Source organism: Carassius auratus, chromosome 5 (assembly GCF_003368295.1).
Source record: "Carassius auratus strain Wakin chromosome 5, ASM336829v1, whole genome shotgun sequence".
In the NCBI taxonomy this organism is placed as follows: Eukaryota; Metazoa; Chordata; class Actinopteri; order Cypriniformes; family Cyprinidae; genus Carassius; species Carassius auratus.
Window position 1 is genome coordinate 13,509,114 of NC_039247.1, and position 24,724 is coordinate 13,533,837.

The 24,724-nt window shown below is 37.7% G+C and overlaps 1 protein-coding gene across 4 annotated transcripts in view; it reads left to right on the forward strand.

Annotated features, from left to right (window-relative positions):
- The first annotated feature begins 536 nt into the window (after window positions 1-536).
- The window catches only part of LOC113076359 (ectodysplasin-A-like), a 32,196-nt gene continuing 8,008 nt past the window's right edge, over window positions 537-24,724 (forward strand). For 2 of the 4 annotated variants that reach the window (XM_026249014.1, XM_026249026.1), the window contains exon 1: window positions 537-1,307. In XM_026249014.1, the coding sequence (XP_026104799.1) occupies window positions 987-1,307 (321 nt within the window). In that variant the 5' untranslated portion in view covers window positions 537-986. The remainder of the gene's footprint in view (window positions 1,308-24,724) is intronic. The other 2 variants (XM_026249007.1, XM_026249022.1) reach the window with 1 other exon arrangement.

The window sequence follows — 24,724 nt, forward strand, 5'->3', positions numbered from 1 at the left end:
AACAGTTTCTCTGTTTTTCACAATTGGATGAGAGTGACGGGTCTAGCTGCAAAAACTAACAGAGAAAAAAAGATGACTACCCAAATATTACCAGTTTGTGGTTTAAACCTTACCTCACACAACATGCAGCAGAAGAGTTTTGCCATAGTAATAAATAACTTTATTTTAGAGTTAAATTAATATGGTGTGTGCGCTTTGGTGCTTGACAGTATGATAAATGTGTGTAAGCTGGAGTGCATGTATGTGTATAATTTTGTTGTTTGAAAAACAGTGTGTGTGCTCATGTGTGTTTTTGTGCATTTGATGTTAATATTTGATTGACAGTCCTGTCCTGCTTTTAACGCTCAGTCTTGCTCTGATTCTCAACATATGCAACAATTACACTACCAGTCCTCTGTTCTAACACTTTAAAGATGTGGAACTTCACACACTTGCACGCTCACACATGCACACACTGAGTAAGCCTAATGTATCATGTGACTAGGGAAAGTTCGACAAGAACGTTTTTTATTTTTTTATTTAGGTCCAGGGTTTTCTGTTGTGGGTGTCTTGTGGATATCCAGACAGGAGTTTCGTGATATGTTCATGTATTACGTAACGTCTAACTTTCTATATAATGATTTAGTAAGCATTATAAATGAATGTATGATGCCAGTGAAAGTATGTAGCCTACTGGGAGTCCCGACTTCCAAGGTGTTACGAAATGGGAAATCTTGTGTAATCGGCAGTGAACGTGTATCGCGTCTTGATGAATGTCATAGTGCCGTGCTTTTCCGCTGTAGGATTTTCAATGAGATGACGTCATGCCGGCAACCAATCAGCTGCTAGGGGTCGGTCTCTGTAGCTGGCCGTAGTAAGTTATCAGCCTGAATCCTCGTAGTCTGTGGTCAGGAAGCCAGATGAGCGCGCAGAGAAGTGCTTGCTCTCCGCGACCAGTCCAATCCAAAAGCAGCTGAGAGGACGAAGAAGTGCGGTATGCAGAAGCAATGCTGACTGACCTGCACGCAGCCATGGTACCGAAGCGCGAGCCGGCGAAGTTGGAGGAGCGCGAGCGCACGCAGGCGACGGCGTGTGAGTGCCAAAGCCAGTGCAACAACTGCAAAATCTTTTTGAGTTTGTTCATCCTCTCGCTCTCTCTGCACCTCGTCACGCTCTTCTGCTACCTGGACCTGCGCTCGGAGCTCAAACGAGAAATAACCCAGAAAAACAAAGATGAGGTGTCATCAGCGGGGCCAGTCCCGCACGATGAAGCCGCAGCGCCAGTGCTCCGGTTACCGGACACCGACCACCCAACAACAGACGTCCAGGTAAACGGAGTTAGCTGTTGTTTTTATACAAAGAGCAGAAACCTCCTTCCTGCTTACTTGGCTTTAGCTTCTGTTATTGAGATGAGCATTTGTTGTCTTGCCTCCCATAATGTGTGTGTGTGTGTGTGTGTGTGTGTGTGTGTGTGTGTGTGTGTGTGTGTGTTTGTTTTGTTAGAGACCTATTGTTAGAGTCCACATCCTTTTGATCGGTGGTTCTCAATCATTGACCTGAAGTACCCCATACTGCTCATTTTGGGGGTCTCCTTTATTTGATACACCCAGATCAGTTCTTGGAGTCTCCACTAATGAGCTGACGGTATAAATCACGTGTGCTCTGCCAGGATAGATCACCATATAATAACTGTGTGAGAGAGAATGATCAATGAGTGAGTGATGCAAAATGATCCTAAAATAAAAATAATTCCACTAAAATAAAACTTTAAAGCAACAATTATTATATAATTATAATATAATAATAACCATCATTATTATTATTATTATTATATGCACATTCAGGTAGAAAAGGCTGATTAGATGTGTTATTTATATATTATTTACTGCCATCTATAGCTTTTATTTGCTTTTCCACATATAACAAGAACATATTCCAACTTTGAATTGTCTTTTGCAAAGGTTTGAATCTGCAACCATCATGTTCCCTATGAGGATCCTTAACCCTTTAACCTCTAGGCATGACAGAAACCTACCTAGTTTGTAACCTCAGTCATTGATTTAGTGTAGCATTGTCTCTCACCCCACTCACATTGTGTGTTAAAAGCGCTTCTCGTAACTGTGAATCGTTCACCTGCAGGGTACATTTGTTCTGTTTAAACAACATCTGTCCTTTTTACAAGCTCTCTTCATCAGAAGCACTTTTACTGTCAGGCGGCACAGGTCGCTGTTTATTTAGCCTTTGCTGCGGTTTGGCCCGGACTCGTGTTTGATTCCTTTGGCAAAAGGCCAGGCTCGTCGCAGCATTTCCTGATGTTCACCCTGCGGGCAGTGCATTAGCGCTGGATCCAGAATGCTTGGCTTATGGATGTATTTTATTAGACATATCTAGAGGTTAAATCTGGAGGTAGAATTACACACACCAACAATTTCCTGCAGTGAATGAATGAAATTGCTAATTTATGGCTTTGGTCTTTCTGAAGTGAATATGACGGTTGGGAAGACATCTCATCCCTGGTGCACACAAAAAGTACAGTAAAAGTTAGTGGAATAGGCTGAGTAATTGTTATTTTTGCTTATTGCCAAGTAGTAGATGTTGTTGTTATTATACTGATCCATCACAGTCATCTTTCTTAATTATAAGAGCATACATGTTTGTATTCACAGTTTTCACACGCTTGACTAGGGGTCACCAAACTCCTGGAGATCTGGTGTCCTGCAGAGTTTAACTCCTACCCTAATCAAACACACCTGAACCAGCTAACCAAGGTCTTACTAGGTATACTTGAAACGTGTTGAGGCAAGTTTGAGCTGAACTTTGCAGGACACCAGTCCTCCAGGACCAAGTTTGGTCACACTTGCCCTTGACCTTGTAAACAATTTTTGGGCATCAATGATTGTTGCTATGCATGATGTAATAGAATCACCCATAGATCCCTGAGATAACAAACGCCTTAGATCAAGTGTGTGTGTGTGTGTGTGTGTGTGGAGGTGTTGCTGTGTGCATGTGCATGCATATATTTGTGTTTGTGAGTATTGCACTGATTCATGCTAAAAGAAGGTGTATGACCATGACAACTCTGATTGATGGAGGTAGGCGTGAATGTTGTTAGTCTGTCAGTGTGTGAAAGTGTGTGTGCAACATGACCACTCTGCTGTCAGATAAAAATGGCTATATATAATATAGTTTTTCTAAGAAAATATAAAAAACCAAAGTTATTGTGTATTTTGTTTTGGTATGTTGAATGGTTGAGGTATTATTTATTTTTTTAAGTATCATGGTACCACCAGTTATGATGTAAGTCTAGGGATGCACAACATAATGCTACCATATTGGCTTGGCTGATATTACCAATATTAACAGTTATATATACGGGATATAAACAAGATATGCATGCATAAATATCTTGCGTAATTGGTAATATCAGCCAAGCCAATATGCTACCATTATTTACATTTATAAAGTTGTTGCCTAAATTTGTTTGTAGAATTTTAAATGATTGTTTTTAGTGTTTGTTATTTAAACTCTTTAGACAAATAGTATAAAATGTACTTTTGAACATTTATTGATAATAATCCCTATTTAACTCAATACATGAAATACTCATCAGCTGTGATCAGCTGTGAAACTGCTTTGATGTCTCACTAAAGCACATCTAGTTTGTGTTTCAGTGAAGGTCATACCTGTTACAGAGGATCAGACCTGCTTTTCTTTTACAGGGTAGTTCAGACCTTTCCTTTGTTTGAGTTTGTGTGTGTGTGTGTGTGTGTGAGGGAGAGAGTATGGGAAAATGAAGGGAATTCTTTCCCCATCAACCTCTCTCTTTCTCTCTCAGGCATTATGGCATGTGGCCAGATCGCAGTGTGAGCCCTCTAATGCACACACACTTTTCCTTATTAAGCTTTGTAAGTATGGGATTCCTCCTCGACAGGATATTACATTAATGGATGGAGCTAGCCACACTCTAATTACTCTCCATTCAACTATTTACCGCTGTAACTAATACACACACAAGTTTCTCACATGCACTCTGTGTATTAGCCCGAGTCCTTTGTCCTTTGAGTTAGCAGTGAGAAGTTAGCAGTAAGGAATGTGCTTGTTGATCAGCATCTTAGATCTGATACAGTGTTAGCCATATATCCCAGAGCGCTGCTCTGTCTGACTGATTACAAAAGTGTGTGTGTGTGTATGTGCGTCCTAATGAGGGATCTAAGAGCGGGTTCACCTCAGCCAAACAGGTGTTAGAGAGCTGTGCTCTGAAGAAACAGAATGTTTGCATGACTTTAATGGCTTAACTTTAACCAGCTGGATCTATTTAAGGAGTCTCAGACTACAGCCAACACACAGATGTGTCTTAGTTTGGGAACCATAGTTTTAAAATTACACTTGAGAACCGCATAATGATTGGGTGGATGGATGGATAGATAGATAGATAGATAGATAACTGGATCTACCTGTCTACAATAGGCCACACAAATTAAATTTCTTTTTTGGAAGATAAGGCAGACACATTTTTTTTTAAACTAGATGGATAACAAAAAGCAGTGTAACATTTTCTGTGGAGTGAGAGTAGCTTAGTAGTAGTTTTTCCAGCAACCAGTAATTTTTTTAACAAGTTGCAAAGCAGTGATGTGCCCATGTCATCCTACATAGCCTTCTTCTGTGATATTGTACTATGCACACCTAGCTTTTTTCTCTTTCTCTCATATCATAAATCGGTTTTGAGGGTACATTTGAGAGGATGGAGGGGGCATTTTTTGAACATTTTCAGTGTACACATGTTGTGTATTTTAGTTCCATTTTAAGGGAACTTCGAATTGCTTCCTCTAGGGGTCGCTATGGGGAAACACCTCGTTGTGACCCGTGTCTGAAGCATACATTGAAAAAAAACCAATAAGTTGGCCGGCGACAGCCTCTGACATCACTACTGACGTGACTATAAGTAGGCACCGGGAGAACATGTCATTCTCTTCTTCATCTTCACTGACTGTTCTGTTTGAAGTGTGCATCTAAAAGAACTGGTAAGTGCCATCTTTCAGTGTCTATCATGGCGACTACTAGCAAGCTTTTAGACAATGTGTGCATCCGTGTCTGCATTATCTGACACCCGATGACACACACAATCTTTGCGTCATTTGTTTGGGTGAAGAGCACACACGCAATGTCTTTGAGGAAGCAATCTGCATGCATTGTGAGCATTTTTTCAATGAAAAAGCTCCGCTCTCATTCGCCTCTCTTTCTGATGATAGGTATTTCAGGTGCCCATTTATAGTCACGCCGGTTGTGACGTCAGAGGCTGTCGCCGGCCAACTCATTGGTGTTTTTTCAATGTATGCTTCAGACACGGGTCATGACAAGGTGTTCCCCCATAGCAACCCTTAGAGGACGCAGTGTCTTGTTCCCTACTCAGGGAACCATGGATACATTCGTTACCTGAGATGTTTTTACAATGGGACAATTGTTGCACAATAGTAGATTGAGATGGTCCCGCTGCATACCAAACCTCTCACGGCAGGCACATCGTCAGCTTGAGTTTGGTTTATGAGATCGGCCTTTATAATTCTCAAAGCGATTATCGGCCGATAGTGATTGGTAGTTCATCAGTCAGAAAACCCCTAGTATTTATTGTATATAGATCTGTGGTAAAGTTATAAATATGTACGGTATATTTATGTAAAAATGTCTGTTTTATATATATATATATATATATATATATATATATATATATATATATATATATATATATATATATATATATATATATATATATATATATATATATATATATATATCACTGTGACTTTAATACCCAGGGCGATCCTAACTGACCAATGACCTCTGACCCTTCACACCAGCCCTGCAACCTCAAAAACAAACAGAAACAGCTCAATCCCCCTCTTATTTAGATTGACTTTTTAAAATGTTTCATTGTGATTAATGTGAGCTTATATTGGTTGTGACTGGAGTCTGAACACACTGCCCCATTTTTAGCTTGGCTGTCCCCAAGTAACCCAGTGTGTATGTCTGCTGCCAGTGTCTGTGTATGTCTGTGTGTGCAGTGCATGTCAGTCTGTCTGTAAGAGCCTGTGTGCGTATGTTTGACATTGTACATATAATAACACACATTATTCTGGTCCTGCTTGGCATTTATGTGGAATGATCTGTCTTTCTGTTGTGGTGTGTGTATGTGTGTCTGTATCTGTTAATATTGTATTTTGTCTCTGTTGTGGTGATTTAAACTTTTCGCAGCAGTTTGTGTTTCCTGGTGGTTTATGTCCTTGTTGACATCTGCGTGAGTATGTGTGTGTCTTTACACAGGAATGTAATTCCCTCTGTTCCTAAATGAGTTTGGTTCACCCTGGGGTTCACCGACTGAGAGCGTTCCAGACAAACATCATTGTCTGTGACCAGGCTGTGATCTGTCATTAAGCACAGGGATCGAAAGGTCATGCATGAGTGTGTGTATATTTTGACAAGGCCTTCTGTTATCACTCCACTGAAGTGACTCCTCTGAATAAAAGTAGTTTAGTTGTTGTATGTTGAATTAATTTGAGCACAGCTGTGTGGGTGTATTTGATCATTTGTTGTCTTTGAAGAAAGCTCTGTCCAGTTGAAGAGGTAGGGAAAAAAGGAGGGAAGATGACTAAAAGCTTGACTAAACAGGACAATCTATCTCAGTGTATGTGATATGTGAACCTCCCTGTGGTTTGAGATGAGAGCAGAGGCTTTATGTTGATTTTGGAGTCAGTACCAGCATATTCTTGATGGTCCTTTGAGATTCATATGAAATGTTGTTCTCATTAATGTAATCCATATGTGACAACATGCTCATCATCTAAACTCACTCTAATCTATATGTGTGGACGTGCACATCTGTATGGGGTGTGTTTGAAAAGAGACTGATCCAGATGAGGCTGAAGTAAGAGTGATGAAGGTGACAATCACAATCACAGATATATTCTTTTATTTCTATGCTCTTGGGACCTTAATTAAAATTTTCTTGCTCAAAGTTTTGTTTTCTTCTGTAAAGTTTCTGAGTCTCAGACTATGATGTCAGATTTTTAAAATCAAACAACTTTCACGATTCACTTAATAGTCCAGATTAAAATTCCTATATACCATATTGTGCCCTTTTTATTATTAAGTAAAATGTTTTCTAGTGTTAAAATCTTGCATATCTCATTAATAATCAGTGAAAAGTAATGTTGAATGATTCAGTGATGCAAGTTCTAGTTCCAATTCTGACTTCTTTGAAGTGAAATTATATATTTTGGTTCACTTTTGTAGCCGTTGACTGATATAAAGGTATTATATTGGCTATCATTCAGCATTTTTTCTGTACGGCCATTGAATAATTTCATTATTGAAAAGTGCCATAATGGGATCACAGAATCAAGTATAAATCGTTTGTTTGTGAAGTATTATTTTAACAAGTTCAAAATATTTTATTTATTTATTTATAATTTATTTAATTATTGATTTTCAAGTGATTTGTATCCAAATAATTTAGTAACCATTATGTAGACTGAAAATAAATATACATTTCATTTCAGCAGTTGAATTAAATGCTGTGCTCTCACCCAGTTCTCTAAAACATTGGCTTCAGCCATCAAAAAAAAAATATGTGATTCAGCTTACTTACAACTTTAGTTGAAAGTAAGGTCTCAGTAAATTTTCCATTCATATATTTGGACCATCTTCTGAGATGGTAATTTTGGCATAGCTGTAAATGTATCGGTTGACCTCTTGCTGTAAAGAACATGTTCATGAATCTGTTCTTTTGAACAATATGCTGTTTTACATATGGTGACATTTGAGTGAGGCTGACAGTAATGATATGAATCTGAATACAGATGGTGTGCCCTTTGAGATTATATCATTGATTTATGATGGCTTAGATGAATGTTCATGTTTTTCTGGTTAGACCGATGCCAAGCGTCATAAATCGACCACAACTCTGGTAATTAAGATGAATTTGGGTATATATGGATGTTTCTCTGGTGTATAAATAAGTGGGGCCTAAGAAATGATTATGTTATTGAAAGAGAGGCTTAGAATAGAAGTGTTGTCATCCATCCAAGGAATCATGATGTCGTGATTTATCAATGGTTCAAAAATAGTGATTTTTATAAACACATTCATACATGCACACAAAACATTGTGTCTGCCTCTTTTCATCTTGTTCGTTCTTTCTTTCTTCCTCTCTCTCTCTTTCTCACCTTCTTTCTTTCTCTCCTTCCCTTCTATCCAAAAGCTGTATATGTTCATTTGAGTGCTCGTCAAGCTGTTGAGCATATGTCTCCCTCTCTTTCTCTTCCTTACTAGCCTCTCTATCTCTTGCTCTCTCTCTGTTTCATGTGGTTTGTGGTTTGTCCCAAATTGGAATTGTTTAAAAGCCACAACACAGAGCCCTTTTACACAAGGCAAAGCAAAGGAGGGGGGAACAAAGCCAGTGAGAGAGAAAATAAATCAAGCGAGCAGGTGGAGAAGAGTATGTGCCAAATTGCAGACAGGTGCGGCCCAGCCTCGACACCAAGCACTCGACTGAATCACCATACACTCGCTGTGCTCGCACATAAAATACTAACCACTTGATCAGCCCTTCTCTTTCTGACCACCTGACAAGCCCGCAATGGCATCATCTACCCATTCAGGTCAGGGGTCAGGACAGCAACTGTATAAATGGAGGACGAACGAGGAAGTACCTGTTTTTGGTTGATTTTGAGTTTTTTCTCTCTCTGAAATTGTTTGAAGTAATGCATTTTAGCAGTTTTCTTCAAGGTTTATGTCTTATGTAATATGACATAATAATATATGTAACTTTTTCCTGAGGTTTCCCATGTCCCACTATGTCTCAAGAGGAAATAATTATTTTTAGGTGCTTTCTATTTGGCATTAACAACACAAAATCTATTGAAAAGGTGGAGCAGCGGCTCCAGCATTGAACAAGTTGCTGAACACATTCCAGGCACATGTGTGCATATGTGCATGATTGTATGCACACATTTCTCTTGAAAGGCACTAGATCACATGTTAATTTAATGTTTGTTCTAAAAAGCCAGACTGATGATTGTGTGAATGTATGAGTGATCATTATGGGCAATGCTTATATATACACACACACATATGTATATGTATGTGTGTATGTGTGTGTGTGTGTGTGTGTGTGTGTGTAGCACAGCTTTTTAAATATCTGAAAGTGCACTCTTAACATCATTCAGTCAGTCAAGAAGATAAGCATTATAATATGATAATCAAGTATTATTTAATAATATAAGTTTAGTGATTAGAATTTAAACTTGGTAACCATGTATGAATGCAAATTTGTGATTTTAAATGAACTTAGGATTTGTGATGGTGTTTTTTGGGTCATTCAGGGGGAAAAAAACAAATAATTCTTAATTCATGAATATTAATCAGGTTGTGTGCCTTTGCTGGAACTGAATTGACCATATGCATTGAGCGCTATTTAGAACTTCCGGATAAATATAAGCCATCTTCTGGTGAGCTATACAGAGATAGAGACCATAGACTGTATAGGTAGAGACTCTCACATAAACCTCTCCTGTCTCATTCTTATCAGAAACTGAGAAACAAAACAATTGCAACACCGTAAATAATGATAACAGATTAAGCATACAGTTTCATGTTATTAAAGAACATATAATGTATATATGCAGAGTCTGTAATCCCAGGAAAGTACTCCGACACATAACTGTACATTTCAGTGCTGACAAATAAACACTATCGTAACTGGTTAGGCAGTTAGGCTAAACTCTTAAATGACATCGTAATGGTATTCTCGATAATCAACCTCTTACCTTCATGAACACATTTTTAAAATCTTAAAAAAAAAAAAATTAAGCATTTATTATTTCTCAATGTTATGCAGTAAAATTTAGATTTATTAAAGGTCACTGCACATTCTAATTTATGAACCAAAAACGTGTCTCGGCGAAAAATAAATTCTTTTAATTTAGGTTCTTTTAATTGTGCTGATTTTGGCTCACATTTAACAAAAACCCACCAATTCATCTTAACAAATTAGAATATGATGACTTGTCAATCAGCTAACTGACTCAAAACACCTGCAAAGGTTTCCTGAGCCTTCAGAATAGTTTCTCAGTTTGGTTCACTCGGCTACACAATCATGGGACAGACTGCTGATCTGACAGTTGTCCAGAAGACAATCATTGACACCCTTCCCTAAGGAGAGTAAGCCACAAGAATTAATTGCCAAAGAAGCTGTCTGTTCACAGAGTGCTGTATCCAAGCATGTTAACAGAAAGTTGAGTGGAAAGGAAAAGTGTGGAAGAAAAAGATGCACAACCACCTGAAAGAACCGCATCCTTATGACGATTGTCAAGCAAAATCGATTCAAGACTTTGAGTGAACTTCACAAGGAATGGACTGAGGCTGGCGTCAAGGCATCAAGAGCCACCACACACCGATGTGTCAAGGAATTTGCTGAACCACAGACAACATCAGAGGCGTCTTACCTGGACTAAGGAGAAGAAGAACTGGACTGTTGCCCAGTGGTCCAAAGTCCTCTTTTCAGATGAGAGCAAGTTCCTAGAGTCTGGAGGAAGGGTGGAGAAGCTCATAGCCCAAGTTGCTTGAAGTCCAGTGTTAAGTTTCCACAGTCTGTGATGATTTGGGGTGCAATGTCATCTGCTGGTATTGGTCCATTGTGTTTTTTGAAAACCAAAGTCACTGCACCCGTTTATCAAGATATTTTGGAGCAATTCATGCTTCTTTCTGCTGATCAGCTTTTTGAAGATGCTGATTTAATTTTCCAGCAGGATTTGTCACCTGCCCACACTGCCAAAAGCACCAAAAGTTGGTTAAATGACCATGGTGTTGGTGTGCTTGACTGGCCAGCAAACTCACCAGACCTGAACCCCAGAGAGAATCTATGAGGTATTGTCAAGAGGAAAATGAGAAACAAGAGACCAAACAATGCAGATGAGCTGAAGGCCATTGTCAAAGAAACCTGGGCTTCCACACCACCTCAGCAGTGCCACAAACTGATCACCTCCACGCCACGCCGAATTGAGGCAGTAATTAAAGCAAGGGGAGCCCCTACCAGCTATTGAGTACATGTACAGTAAATGAACGTACATACTTATGAAGTATTCTAATTTGTTGAGATAGTGATTCCCCATGATTGTAGGTTTTTGTTTAAATGTGAGCCAAAATCATCACAATTAAAAGAACCAAATATTTAAACTTCTTCAGTCTGTGTGCATTTAATTTATTTAATACACAAGTTTCACAATTTGAGTTGAATTACTGAAATAAATGACCTTTTCCGCAACATTCTAATTTATTGAGATGCACCTATACATGGACATTTGGTCATCTTAGACCAGTTAAATTTTTCTCCAAATTTTTTATGGATTATGTAGAGAAACTGAGCAAAGGGTGATCCCTTTACAGAACAGTACAGTTGACTGGAAATGACTGAGCTGGCTTATCTAAAACAAGGAAGTGATAGTGCATATGGTCATTTGCTGAAATCAAAACAGGGACGATAATAGGTGAACACCAGCCAATGAGATTGTCATTTGCGTTTTATTTTTACTCACTACCGGAGAAACCGTAATTTCTTAAAAGCTGAAGATTTCCAATGGAACTCCGTTATTTTGACAGGAAAATACGGCAAAGAAAATCGTTTAGAAAGACCTGTATATAGAACGTTAGGGTGTAAATGGCTGTGGATGGATTGTAATAAAATAACATTGTATAGAAATTTGAACTGTTCTATACTCACTGGAGCATAATCAAATATATTTGCTCTGTACAGTACTGTTACCATGTCTGTTAGTACTATTGTATTACGGCCATTACTTATGATTTCATGTATCACTCAAGGATTGAGGAAAAAACTAAAATAGGAGTAAGAAAGAGGGACATTCATTCTTCTGTGTGCTTGATGAGCCAAGCCTTTTGTTTGAAGCTGTCATGGTTTGAATACAACACAGCACAATACACACGCTGAGACGTGTAATCCTTGAGAAATATGTGGAGGCCTCTGTGATCTCTTGCTTGCATGTTTCCCGTCTTAAGTTCGGGATAAATATTTGTGATGTTGTGATGTATGCGTACAAGTCTGTGTGTCTTGTCCAAGCCGCAAGAATTTGTTTCCAATGACCAGGCCCACATGGCATCTGCAGATTTCCACAAAAGCTTGACACATTCCCCACCCATTGCGTGTTGGTTAATTAAATATTTTGGATAATATGATTACGCTTTCAGCTACTAGTATGAGTGTGGCACATTTTTGTTTAAATCCATCCTGCAGATTTCCACAGTTTTACCCCCCAAAAAAATTAAAACGTAAAAGTAGCCTTCAGTTTCAGTCTGGTGATGCTAATGACACTGTCTCATGTCGTTTGTTTGGGGTGAATACAAGGGGTGTTAAGTTAAGAACAAATCTGTTGTAGTAGTTCGTGTACACTGGTGAGTGTGTGTGTGTACATGTGTGACATGTCTGTATTAGCATGTGTGCATGTTTGTACACTGTGGTGTGTGTAATTTTGGGTATGTTTTTGATTTAGCTTGTAAAGAAACAGACTGTGACTGTTTAGATGAGCCTCAGAGGTGAAGACTAACAGATGACAGAACGACTTCTTTGAGTTGTCCTTGATTTTATCTCCTCTCTTTCTCTCTCCTTCTGCAGCTGTTCATTTTTTGCTGTATATTGTTCATCAGTTGGTATTAATCCTTCCAAACACTCAGGTCCCTTCAGACAAACGGGAACGCCTCACTTTACAAACCACTTATGGCACGAGACACACGACCCTTGGAGTGTGTGTTTGTGAGAGAGAGATAGAGAGGAAATTAAGCCCAGGGTCTGGTTTTGGTTAAGAGGGCAAATACTTGTATGCAAGCAGACACTTACACTGGCTCTGGAGCAATTGTCGCTTAGCTACAGAGATGACAGACAGAAATAGCTTGACTACGTATGGATGAGACGATTTAATAGGGCGAATGGGGTTGTGACTACACACACACACACTTTTTTGTGTGTTTGTTTGAGTGTTAATCACTCGCCTTCTAGACATCAAAGTAATTTGCCAAAGCTGAAGAGAAGGACCAATTTGAGCCATTTCATGCCCTTTGTTCAGACAAGCTGTGATGGACATCAGGACAAATTAACGCAATCTGAATATGTTCATGAAGCTGCCTGTTCACATTTCTAGATTCATATTTTTATTCTGTCTTCATTCTGGGAATGATCTGATGTTTTACAGTGTTCACACATAAACCTCACTGGGCTGCTCCTTTGAGAATCCAAAAACTCAGTCTAATGTCATGGCCTGATCTGATTGCAACCCCTGGAGCACATTCTGCTCTCATTTGGCAGTATTCATTCAGGGTGTAACAGTTTTTAGATGTTGCTCAAGTTTAGTGGAGGTCTTGGATTCTATTATGAGTTCTGTATATAACAGCAGGAGCGGGGATGACTGCTTCTTCAGTGCGTTTGTCAAAAAGATTTGGGTTCTCATAATGAACTCTATTTTATATGTACACGTCAACAAGATATACTATACCTATTCGATTTATCAAGATTCACAATGCACCCTCAGATAGGACCACAGCATTTTCTGAAGACTATACTTTCAACCAGCTCATGTTTATAATGTTCTTCAAATTATGTAAACAGAAATTTAACGTAATGTCTAAAAAAGTGAAAAGAAACTGAGTTTCTCATGCTCCAGAAAGATAAAAAAAAGTACCCTAAATGTAGTCTGCATGATTCATACGCAAAGTCCTCTGAAGCTATGTGAGTTTTTGAAAAAATTTTCACAAACCAGGCATAGTGATAACAGAGTTTATTGCAGGAATTGGAAATGGATAGGAAAGCTGGTGAGAATCACGGTAAGTATTATGTGGCTTCTCGACCTTTTGGCTAATATCAAGTGAAGTATCTTTTTTGGGGGGAGGGGTGGGAGTCATGTGTCCTAGTGGTTAGAGAGTTTGACTCCTAACCCTAGGGTTGTGGGTTTAAATTTCGGGCAGGCAATACCATGACTGAGGTGCCCTTAAGTAAGGCACCAAACCCCCAACTGCTGCCTGGGTGCTGCAGCATAAAAGGCTGCCCACTGCTCTGAGTGTGTGTTCACGGTTTGTGTGTATTCACTGCTGTGTGTGTGCACTTTGAATGGGTTAAATGCAGATGCACAAATTCTGAGTATGGGTCACCATACTTGGCTGAATGTCACTTTCACTTCACTCACTTATGGTCCAAGGACTTTGACTGGCGGTGGAGAATGGCATGGGTATCCGGAACTAGAGACGGGGACCAGTAGACTGGGAGGACAACAAGTGAGAAACACTGGAGGATTGTCTGGGGTACTGGAGATTAAAGCAAACCACAGGTTAGAGTAAATCTAAGTCGGGGTAGTGAACGGTAGACCAGAAACCGAAGTACTGAAGAGAAGGTGGCTTTTTACTGGGTAGGATTATTAAGTGCAGGTGCAGGTGATCAGTACTCCAGCGATTGGGATTGGGTGCAGTTTGGACCCCGGGGAAGATGATGATTCCCTGACACGTGTATTTAGCAAAATGCTCCTCTCTATAGATTTCCCTTTGTTTCTTTTATGGTATTTTGGTGTTCTGTAAATTATATGAGGGAGAGAGTGAAAGTATGTCTGACACTGGAACCAATAGGTTATTGACACACATCTATAGTTTGTTTTGCATTAATATGGAATGCATTAAAGACATTTGTTCACTGACGTCGCCACGCATTTCCTGTATTGATTTGAAACCGTTGGATGGTTGGATTGTGAACAAAAGCTTTACATTTTGTACAAGTCAACTCATATCTGGCAAATAGGTAATGGTTATGAATTAGATTTTGTTGCAGTTTTGCTGCTTGCTTGGTTCAATGCAAAAGCTGTAAATACAGCCTAGTAGCGATGTTCACGTTGTTTATACATATGTATTAGTACGTAAAGTTTACAAGCACAACACTTAAAAAGCTCTGATTGATTGCTAAAACATACAAATTGGACTTATTATTTTTAAAACATAGAATTGCTATGAATTTACTGCTAAAAAATTTAAAATATTTAGAAATCTTCAATATCATTAATTTAGGCCTATTTGTATCAATGCATATTTATATTTTCATGATAAGCAATATATATTTTTAGACCCCTTAACCTTCCCCCAAACCTAAACCTACCCATTTTATAGTGAATATAAAAAGATGTATTTGACCGAAATATGCAGGGAAATTACCATTTTAGTAACAATATAGCATTAAAACGATTTTTTTATAGTCACAAATCTGTCTCCTACCTCTAAACATAACCATGACTATTTCTTATAAATATGTACAGTATAAAAAAAACTCACAGACAGATAAGTGCAATCAAAAAAAAAAATTATCGCAAAAATGTCAAAAGCAGTACAAAAATTTGTGACAATGCAGGTGAAAGCCAATGAGCATTAGATTTTCCTGCTGTAAATCCCGTTTTGAAGTTTCTTTAAGTGGCAACTTTTGAACTCGTAATGAGCTTAGCCAATTTAGAAACTTTTAGAAACAATTTAGCCAATACTAACACATTGTGCATTCTGCTCACAGTATTTTAGCAAACGTTTTACATAAAATAAGATTTCTCATAGGATTGTGTTGGTCAATATATTTTTTTATATATTTCTTTAATCGCTACTCAAAGCTGCCCTCCAAGGACGACTTCCCAAAATGTGTAAAAAAAAAAAAAAAAACTAAGGAGCTTTGGTGCTTTCAGACATTGCTCTTTTTGTTTGAGTGGTCTGATGTGTCAACTTCTTACTCAACCAATGGAGTGAGTTTGGTGCAGGCAACCACGTTAAATGGTGGCGGGGCTATTTTCCCAGCACGTTTTGGTGGCGCTAATTGTTCAGAATTATAAATTCTGAATAAAGGTTGTTAAATGACGAAAAATAATTAGTTCTCAATCAACTTTATTTTACTTTCTAACAATATTTACAGAACCACAGATTTCTGCTGAGTGGTATATTTTATGAGAAAAAGGCTTCTTCAAATTGGATATTGGTCGGTTTACTTTAATTGAGGGCATAATGGCTGTTCCTCTCATTCGTTTGTTAGTGTGTTATGAACTCTGATATTTGGTTGGCCTCAAATATGCAGCCCTGTAATAAATCTTTAGTGTGGTGTGTTTTGCTGCTGTACTGTGCGAGAATGCACTTTGAGAGTGTGTAATGTAAGTAAATGTATATTTATATCCAACAATAGAAGTGGAAACCAAAGCATCTGTCTTCTTGTGTTTGTGTGCGTGTGAATTTGAGTAAGATGGGTGTTTTTCACAAATGGCAGCTTTTTCATTTTGCTGACTACATCTTCAAAACAGCTCTTTATATTATAAGTAGGTTAAACAGGTTGAAAGTTAGTGGGTAAACAGTGCACGTGCGCATTTAGAGAAATATAAATAAATAAAAAATACATTTAAAACAGCCACCACCACAGAACAGTTTTGCATCTCTGCGCAATGACGAGGTTTCGTTTCGTCAACCGTTTAAATTATTTGGTTCAATCACAATGACTCGCTTGTTGAGGATGACTTGCTGTACCCACTGGCGGCTTTAATTTCACATTTAAAAAATCTTTAATTTTTTTTTTTATAATTTCAAACATCCATATTCAATGTTTCATGTTTAAAATATCAAAACATTAAGCATCTGTAACTGCAGGTTAAAGCACTCCATGTCTGTCTTAGCTGAATTAAATATTGTGTAAACACAAATGCCACTTCAGATGCAACTTCTGCAAAGATTCATTTTGTTGATCTGGTTTCATTTGTTTGGTAACAGCCTAAATGTCTTAATATTCTAATTTACTGATTAAATGTAACAATTTGACTCAAAAGATGCACTTTTAGAAGAAAAAATGGCTTTATTAAAAGTAAAAGTGCCCATAAAAGGTAAAAAATCTATTTAAATATGTGAAAAGATTAATTTCTGCTCACTGGTGTGAACTGACCACACAGAATGAAGAATATCAAAACTGCAGCAGTCAATGGTAGTCAGATATCAGCACAGTTACACACCTAGAAAAATATCATCTAACTATCGTTATCAAAAATATCCCCAAAAGTATCGCTATTTTTATTTTTTGCAATATATCGCACACCCCTAGTCAGAAAGGAAACAGACTGATCTTCTACCCAGACTAGAGATAGTGAAATTTTAATCCACAGTGATTTACTTAGAAGCAAATTTAAATCAAGCATTGTTTTGGTCATACGTAGGTGTTGTTAAATGTTTAGGATAGTAAAGCTTTTTTAGTTCATCTGTGAATGTTCACTGAACTGTGTGTACATCAAGTTGAATATGTCAAATAGTTTAACAAAACCCTCTCTACATTGAAATTGAAATCCAGTCCAATCCAATCCAATGGATAGCTTTTGAATCCAAATTGAATTGCAAATTTGTAGCCCCAAAATGTATTTCACCGTACTGTAAATTATTTTCATAACAATTAAGCACATTTCCCCTCCACAGAGGAGTGCCACTCTCAGTCAGCATTCTGATGGGATCTGAAAGTACGTCGCCAACCTTTGATTTGTGTCGAGCTGTCATTGCCATGTCCATGACACACATATATAGTGGTCAACTTGCATTGGGGAGTAATGTTTTTTCTATTTTATTTTATTATTTGCATGTTGGAATGATGAAATAATGCTTTTTATTCTCTCATGGGATGTAACATGAAATGGAGCAATAATAGATGAAAAGACAGAGGGAAATGAATCCAACACTAACAGCAGTATCAAAGCAGGAACACATGCTTTGATCAGCTTCAACAATGAAATCTGCAGACCGTAGAGGTCATCAGAAGGTTATCTTGTGTTTCCTTTTTTGATCTTTTATCCAAATTTCTCCAAAGGTTATCTCATAGTTTGGATATAAAACCAATGAATAAAATCTCTTATTTTATCTTCATAATGGAGGAAGATAAGGTGATGTGAAGATATGTAGATATAACAGGAGAGAATAATGAAGAGAAGAATGGTCAGAGGCCAGTCGGAATTTATCACAGTTTCATCTTGTGTGTGTGTGTGTGTGTGTGTGTGTGTGTGTGTGTGTGTGTCTCTGTGTGTGTGTGTTTGTGTGTGTGTGTGTTGGTCCCAGATGGGCTCCAGTTGTACAAGTAAAAACCACACATCCAGCTGTCCATGCTGTGTGTGTCACACTGCCATCCAACTGGAGAAATTCACCGCTTATGAGGTGATAACATTTTGAGACCACTGTCACATAAGGTCTGTAACTCTTCTTTATGTGTGTGTGTTTTACAGAACACAGCCATTTTAACCACCATGGCGGCATTAGCGTATTGAGTTATACAACATTTTACAACGAGTGTATGGGCTTCACTTTAAATTGTCCTGTACCAAACTCCAGTCTGCAATCCTATCAGGTCAAACACTTCTCTGACCTGCCATTCAGTATTGTGTGTGTGTGTGTGTGTGTGTGTGTTTGAGAAAATATAACTCTTGCCAGAGAACGTTTGATTTCTGATGTGCTCTTTAGCCAAAGCAAGCAGAGCTGTAATCAGATTGCCACGGTAAAAAGATCCCTCCACTGAGGGAGTGACATCATGAACTGTTCCCAACCTGACACAAACCGTCTGAAAACCTTGACATACTTTGCTTAAACACTACCAAAGCCTTCTCTTTGAAACCCTTTTAGAAAGTTATCGGAGTTGTTTAAAGCCATGTGCTCTGTGTAAATGAACCGTAACATCATCTAAATGCAAATTGTAACAATCACAAAAAAGTGTGTGTGTCACTATTGATTTCATATGGTTCAAAACACTTTTTTCTAGTAAAATTTGAAATTGAATGAGTCCCTATTGCAGACAAAGGTTTGTAAATAATGAGCAGTGAACTTTTTTATTTCATTTCTTTATCACTTTTTAAGGATCAATGCATCTGTTGCATTGTTGACATAATGGCAAAAAAAACTTTTATTTATATATAAGTTTTTAAGGAGAGAAAACCACTTTTATCAACCACTTTTATCAATATTTCTTACGGCTCTAGCTGTGTCCTTTTTGTTATTAAACTCTTGGCTTAAATAACTGCAAATGATTGTCTAATGATGCTGATGACGTGAGATTTATGATTGACCGCTCGTAGAGTTGGTCCCACTGGAGCGGTGTAGGATTAACTGCCTCTCACAACATAGTAATGGTGATAGAGCTGGCTGTGATCTCAGAAACTCTCCGTTTCCTGGAATACTTCTTCCAATCTTTCAGCTAGAGGCCCAGATCCTTAACCACTAAACTACCACTGCAGTCTGTCAGATTCTCCTCTCTGTCTCTTATCCCCACCTCAACGAAATGTCTTCACATGCAAAGATTTTCAATTACATTCCGAATGAGCATCACACTTTCATACACATTTCTCACACACACTTGAGTGAGTGTATATGTGTATGTGTCCCTAGAGGATTGGATCCCAGTAGGAGTGTAATTGTATGATCAAGCTTCACTGATCCAGGAGGACTGTGGTCATTCTCAGCGATGAGAACATCTGTTCAAAGCGATCGTTGTGTTGCTCTGTGATTGGGTCATAATGTCAAACTATCAAACAATTACATTTATCCTGACATTATTTCCCTCCTTCTTCTAGAACGTTCAGGGATTATCATGCCATTTTGTCACAGTGTTTCATTTGTAAATGGACAATCAACAATATGCAGATGGTTTACTGAATTATTTCAGAGACGTTTATTGTGCGTCTGGCATCTTGTGAGATGCCGTACTGCTAAAAACATAACAACTGAGTGCTTTCATAATAGATCTCTTTCGTGCACATCTGAGTCTGTTTGACATCAGAGTTCAGTTTGTTTGGTTAGAGTAAAAATAGTTTTCTAAACTTAAATGCACATCAGTGAACCACATATTTTCTTTATGTAATAACCTGTAATAGTCAGACATATTTTGGTGTTATGTGAAAGTGAAAATCAAATGAACACAGAGTGCAAACACAAAAAAAACTCCTGCTTCTCAAACTTGTCTCCTGATACAAAAACTCTAACAATTTCCCAATGGTCTCCTTTAAAGTTTTAGAAGAGACCTCATCATCATCACGCTCTGTGTTTTTCTCCTTAGCTAGAGACTCTGGGTCTCTCACATTTGTAGCCTCAAAAGTTTTGAAGAGATCTTGATTATTAATACATATTATAAGATAGAAATGTTTGAGCTCATATTGAGACATTTGACATTTTCACACTTTGTAAAGTTGTTGAGAGACAAAAAGGACAAAGGAGACTAATATGAGAGCTCCCGAGTCTTTAGTGCAGGAGACAAATCTGAGTACAGTGTTTGATGATGATGATGTCAGTCAAACACAATATATGCATCGTCATATTGGAAGTTGTTTTGTGTAGATAGTGTTTTATTGCATAAGAATTTAACAGAGGAAAGCATTACATATATTTATATGCATGCAAAAATGGGCTGTACAAGACAAACATTTTAGAGCCATTGTTAATAGAGAAGATGCGCCAAAAAATGCTGAAAATGAAGTGGATTTGCGCATCTTCTCTATTAACAACGGCTCTGTGTAGTAACAGCTGCTCTATGTGAAATCACGCACCTGATGGAATTAACGGCTGATTAGAAAACCGGCTTTACTGACGAGATGCGCATTAACGATCGGCCGATCGTGATCGGAGCACCTCTAATATATATATCATAAAATCATAACGCACAGTTTGCAAGTCTTGGGAAATGTGCTGTATATAGACAATGCTGCCTGGACATTGAAGATAAATATAAACTAGCAACCCTATATATTTGGAAATGTTTAATAATGTTTAAGCTATATAGTTTTAGTCTATTTTATATTGGTATAAGTTTAACATTACTCCTAAAATAAAATTGAAGACATCTTTAAGATAAAGCTGATAGCTCATTGAGACATATAAGAGAATCAGTCCTTAGTATCCTGAGTGTAGAGTTATCTGTCAGAGCCATAGCCTTGTGGCCAGCACATCGATGTGAAGGCACAACTGAACCTCACACTACCTGGCTTTGAATCCCAGCTAAAGATACTTTCCTGCTTCTGGTACCTTCTCACCTGTCCAGCAGTTTTTTTTTATTATTATTGTTTTAAATTTCTCAAGTCTCATTTGTGTCTTAAGGAATTTTAGGAGAAACTTCTGAAATGCTGGTGATACTAAAATGAGAGCTATACAAGAATCTCATCTAAGACTCCTGAGCTTATGAAGAGCAACCACTGAGCAATACATTGTTCCTACGATCATACATCACAAGCAGTATAATCTGCCTCATGATCAAAATATTTGGAGAACCTTTTCATTCGAACAAGTTCATTTATCATTTAATAATTTCATCACTCAAAAAGACTCATAGACTTCATACACTTTCATGGGGGTTTGTTACTGTAGTGTTCATGAGTTTAGAATTTTGTAATAATTTTATGCATGTAATAATTTTGCACAATAAATGATTAGCAATTTAAAGATTACATCAGTTAATCTCTACAAAGCAGTTTTGGATTGTGCTGATTTCATGTATGTTAAAGAAAGGTTAACTCAAATAGTTTTATAGTGTACCAAATTAGAAGAGTCCCTGTATAATTAACAACATTAGATGAGAAAGGATTTCCTTCTTATGTAAGCAAAATGGACACTATAGTCAAAATATTCCTAAATGAATTGGAATCAAATTGAGAGCTTGAGAATCAGAATCTAATTAAGCATTTGACACTGCTACACTGCTGAGTGGTGGTGATGATGATGATGATGATGATGATGATGCAAACACAATGTATTTCGAACCTAGTTAAAAACCCACAGTGAAAAGGGTGGAAGTGAACTCCGGTTTGGACCCAGACACCAAATGCACATGAAAAAAAACAACACATTAACATTGTGAGAAGTTTTCAAATTAAATGATGTTTTTTTTCTTGTGTCAGAACAGGTCAACAACAGGTTAAAACTGTTTGTGGAGAGGGAAAGTTTAGAAAAAGAATTGCCCCTAATGTTTCAGAAAAACAAGAATAATGTAAATGAAGTGTAGTGTAATGTGAAACACGCTTTCTTGTGTTGTGCCGTGTTTGTGTTGCTATTATGTGTGTGTGTGGTCAGACTGATTAAAAAGGTCGTTTTTTCTCTGGCTGTCAGCGGAAAGAATGGAAAATGTCAAAATAAGTACGAGTGGAATAGATGCTACCGTTAGCTCAGACCACACACATGCACAACTTCTTCAACACGCAATGTCAGACAATTCAAACAGCAATAAATTAGGCCTCTTACAGCGTGTACCCTCACTATAAATATTGTTTCAGAGCAAAGCATGTGTATGTGTGAGTCTACACACATGTATGTATGAGGGTGTGAGTGTATCTGTCCACGGTGACAGCTGACCAACTAATCACATGCACGTATTCATTATGCAGCAGCGTTTATCAGTTTGCAATCTCTTGTTTTACAAGCATGAAGAAATGTACACACACGCAGACACACGTTTGAGGGAAGCAATTTCAGTTTGATGGAGCATTTGACCAATCAGCTTGTGGGTGGTCTAAAGAAAGACGATTCTCTCTCCCTCTCTCACTATAACATGTGTCCTCTAGTGAGTTTGGTAACACTTTACAGTAAGGTTTAGTAACGTATTCGTGCATTTGTTACATTATTGTTCAAAAGTGTAAGGTTCGGTGTCACATGGTCCTTCAGATTCATTATTATATAATGAATAGAAAGTTCAAAAGAACAACATTTATTTAAAAAGGATATCTTTTGTAACATTGTAAATGTCTTTTTGTAACACTTGAACTTGAATGTAATCCTTGCTGAATAAAAGTATTATTTTTATATATTTAGAAAAATGTCTAACTGAACTAGCAGTCATATATATGTATATATGTATATATTTATGTATTGTTAATTTGTAGTTTGTGTAAACTAATGCATTAACTAATGTGAACAAACTGCACTTTTTTCTAGTGTTACGATATAAATAATCCCACTGTACATCTCCTGTGAGACTACAGTGTGTGTGTGTGTGTGTGTGTGTGTGTGTAAAAGAGACCAATGAGATATATCTCGCACTAGACTCGAGTTACACGGTCTAGACTGCACAGAGATGTTTCTCACACACACACGTCTTGCTAAATGAGGACATACTGAATAGACAGACCACTAATGTTTATATTTAAAGATAATTATAATTACTGCAGTCTAACCCAAACCATACATCTTAAAGAAAACATTTGCATGTTTAATATAAGAAACAAATTCTTTGCTTTATTTATAAATCCCTTTTACTTTTGATGGCAACTCAGATGTCCCCAAAGGCAGGTTTTCTGAGATTTGGTCTATTTGGTCCCTAAAGTACATGTCATTAAACCTGAATGCTCTCTTTCTTTTGTTGCTTATCATAATTGTAAATAAACAGATTATTGTAAGCTTGGAGAAATGTTTTCAATGCTCTCTGTCTCTCTTACACACACACACACACACACACACACACACACACACACACACACACACAGACTTTGATCAGGAACACCATGTCCAAAGGCTGGAACATCCTCTGGCAGGAAGACAGGTCTACAGTGTCTGATTTCAAACACAAAGTGATTTAAAAAACAATATGTGACACAGCAAGGTGTTTACAGATCTAAAAGTGTCATCTTACTGGTTAAAACACACACAAACTCGCATTCACACTTACGTGTCAATGTTTTACGTGGATGAATGTAATACACTTGACACCCAGTGCACTCTGGGGCTGAACTTTGTGATTTAGTGGCTTCTCTAATCACATAAATAACAAGAGTTTTACCCAGACACAGCTGCATGACCCCACTAACCCTGCTTTATGAGTGTGTGTGTGTGTGTGTGTGTGTGAATTCAGAATCCTTTCTCTTAAACAATTCTGCAATCAAGCTATGAAGATGACAATGGCAGTCTAGGTCTTGTAATGTGATTCTACTGTGAAGAACAGCGGGGTCATGTTCTCCGTCTCTGACACAGACACAGATAATGTGACCCAGAGTTCCTCTTCTCTCAACCTTTTCATTCACTGTGTATAAACATGCATGGGAACTCCAGACTGTCCTGAAGTATCCTGACCTGATAGTTATCCCTGAATTTGATATGTATGATGAGCTGCGTGTGTGTGTGTGTGTGTGTGTGTGTCCACCGTTTGCCTGAACCATCTCTTATCGCAATCTCAGAGAGTCACAGATACAATAGGAGTGTTTTATATGCAAAGAACTGAAATAAAGACAAATAAGCAAAGGAATGAAAGGAAGAAATGGAAAGGGGAAAATGGAGGGGAAACTGTATGGAAAGCAAAAAAGATGAAAAACGGAAGGAATGAAGAAGGAAACAACAAATTAAGGAGGGGAGAAAATGAAAGGAAGAAAGAAAAATGGAAGGAAGAAATTAAAATAAAAAATGAATGAATAAAGAAAGAAAAGAAAAGAAAATGAAAAAGCAAGAAGGAAAGTATGAAGAAAAATATGAAAGGAAGGAAAACATGCAGAAGCAAAGGAAGAGAGAGTCTGTACTCTTTCAACCTCATCAGTTTAGTAAGAATCTCCGTGCTTCCTCTGTTTGTGTGTTTAAGGTTTGCAGCGCTATTACTCTGTTCATATGCGAGATAATGATAAGACAGGTATTTCCTTTCCAAATAATTTATTAAGTTTATGGGATTTTGTGTGTGTTTGTGTGCTGGATCATCTCACTGGAA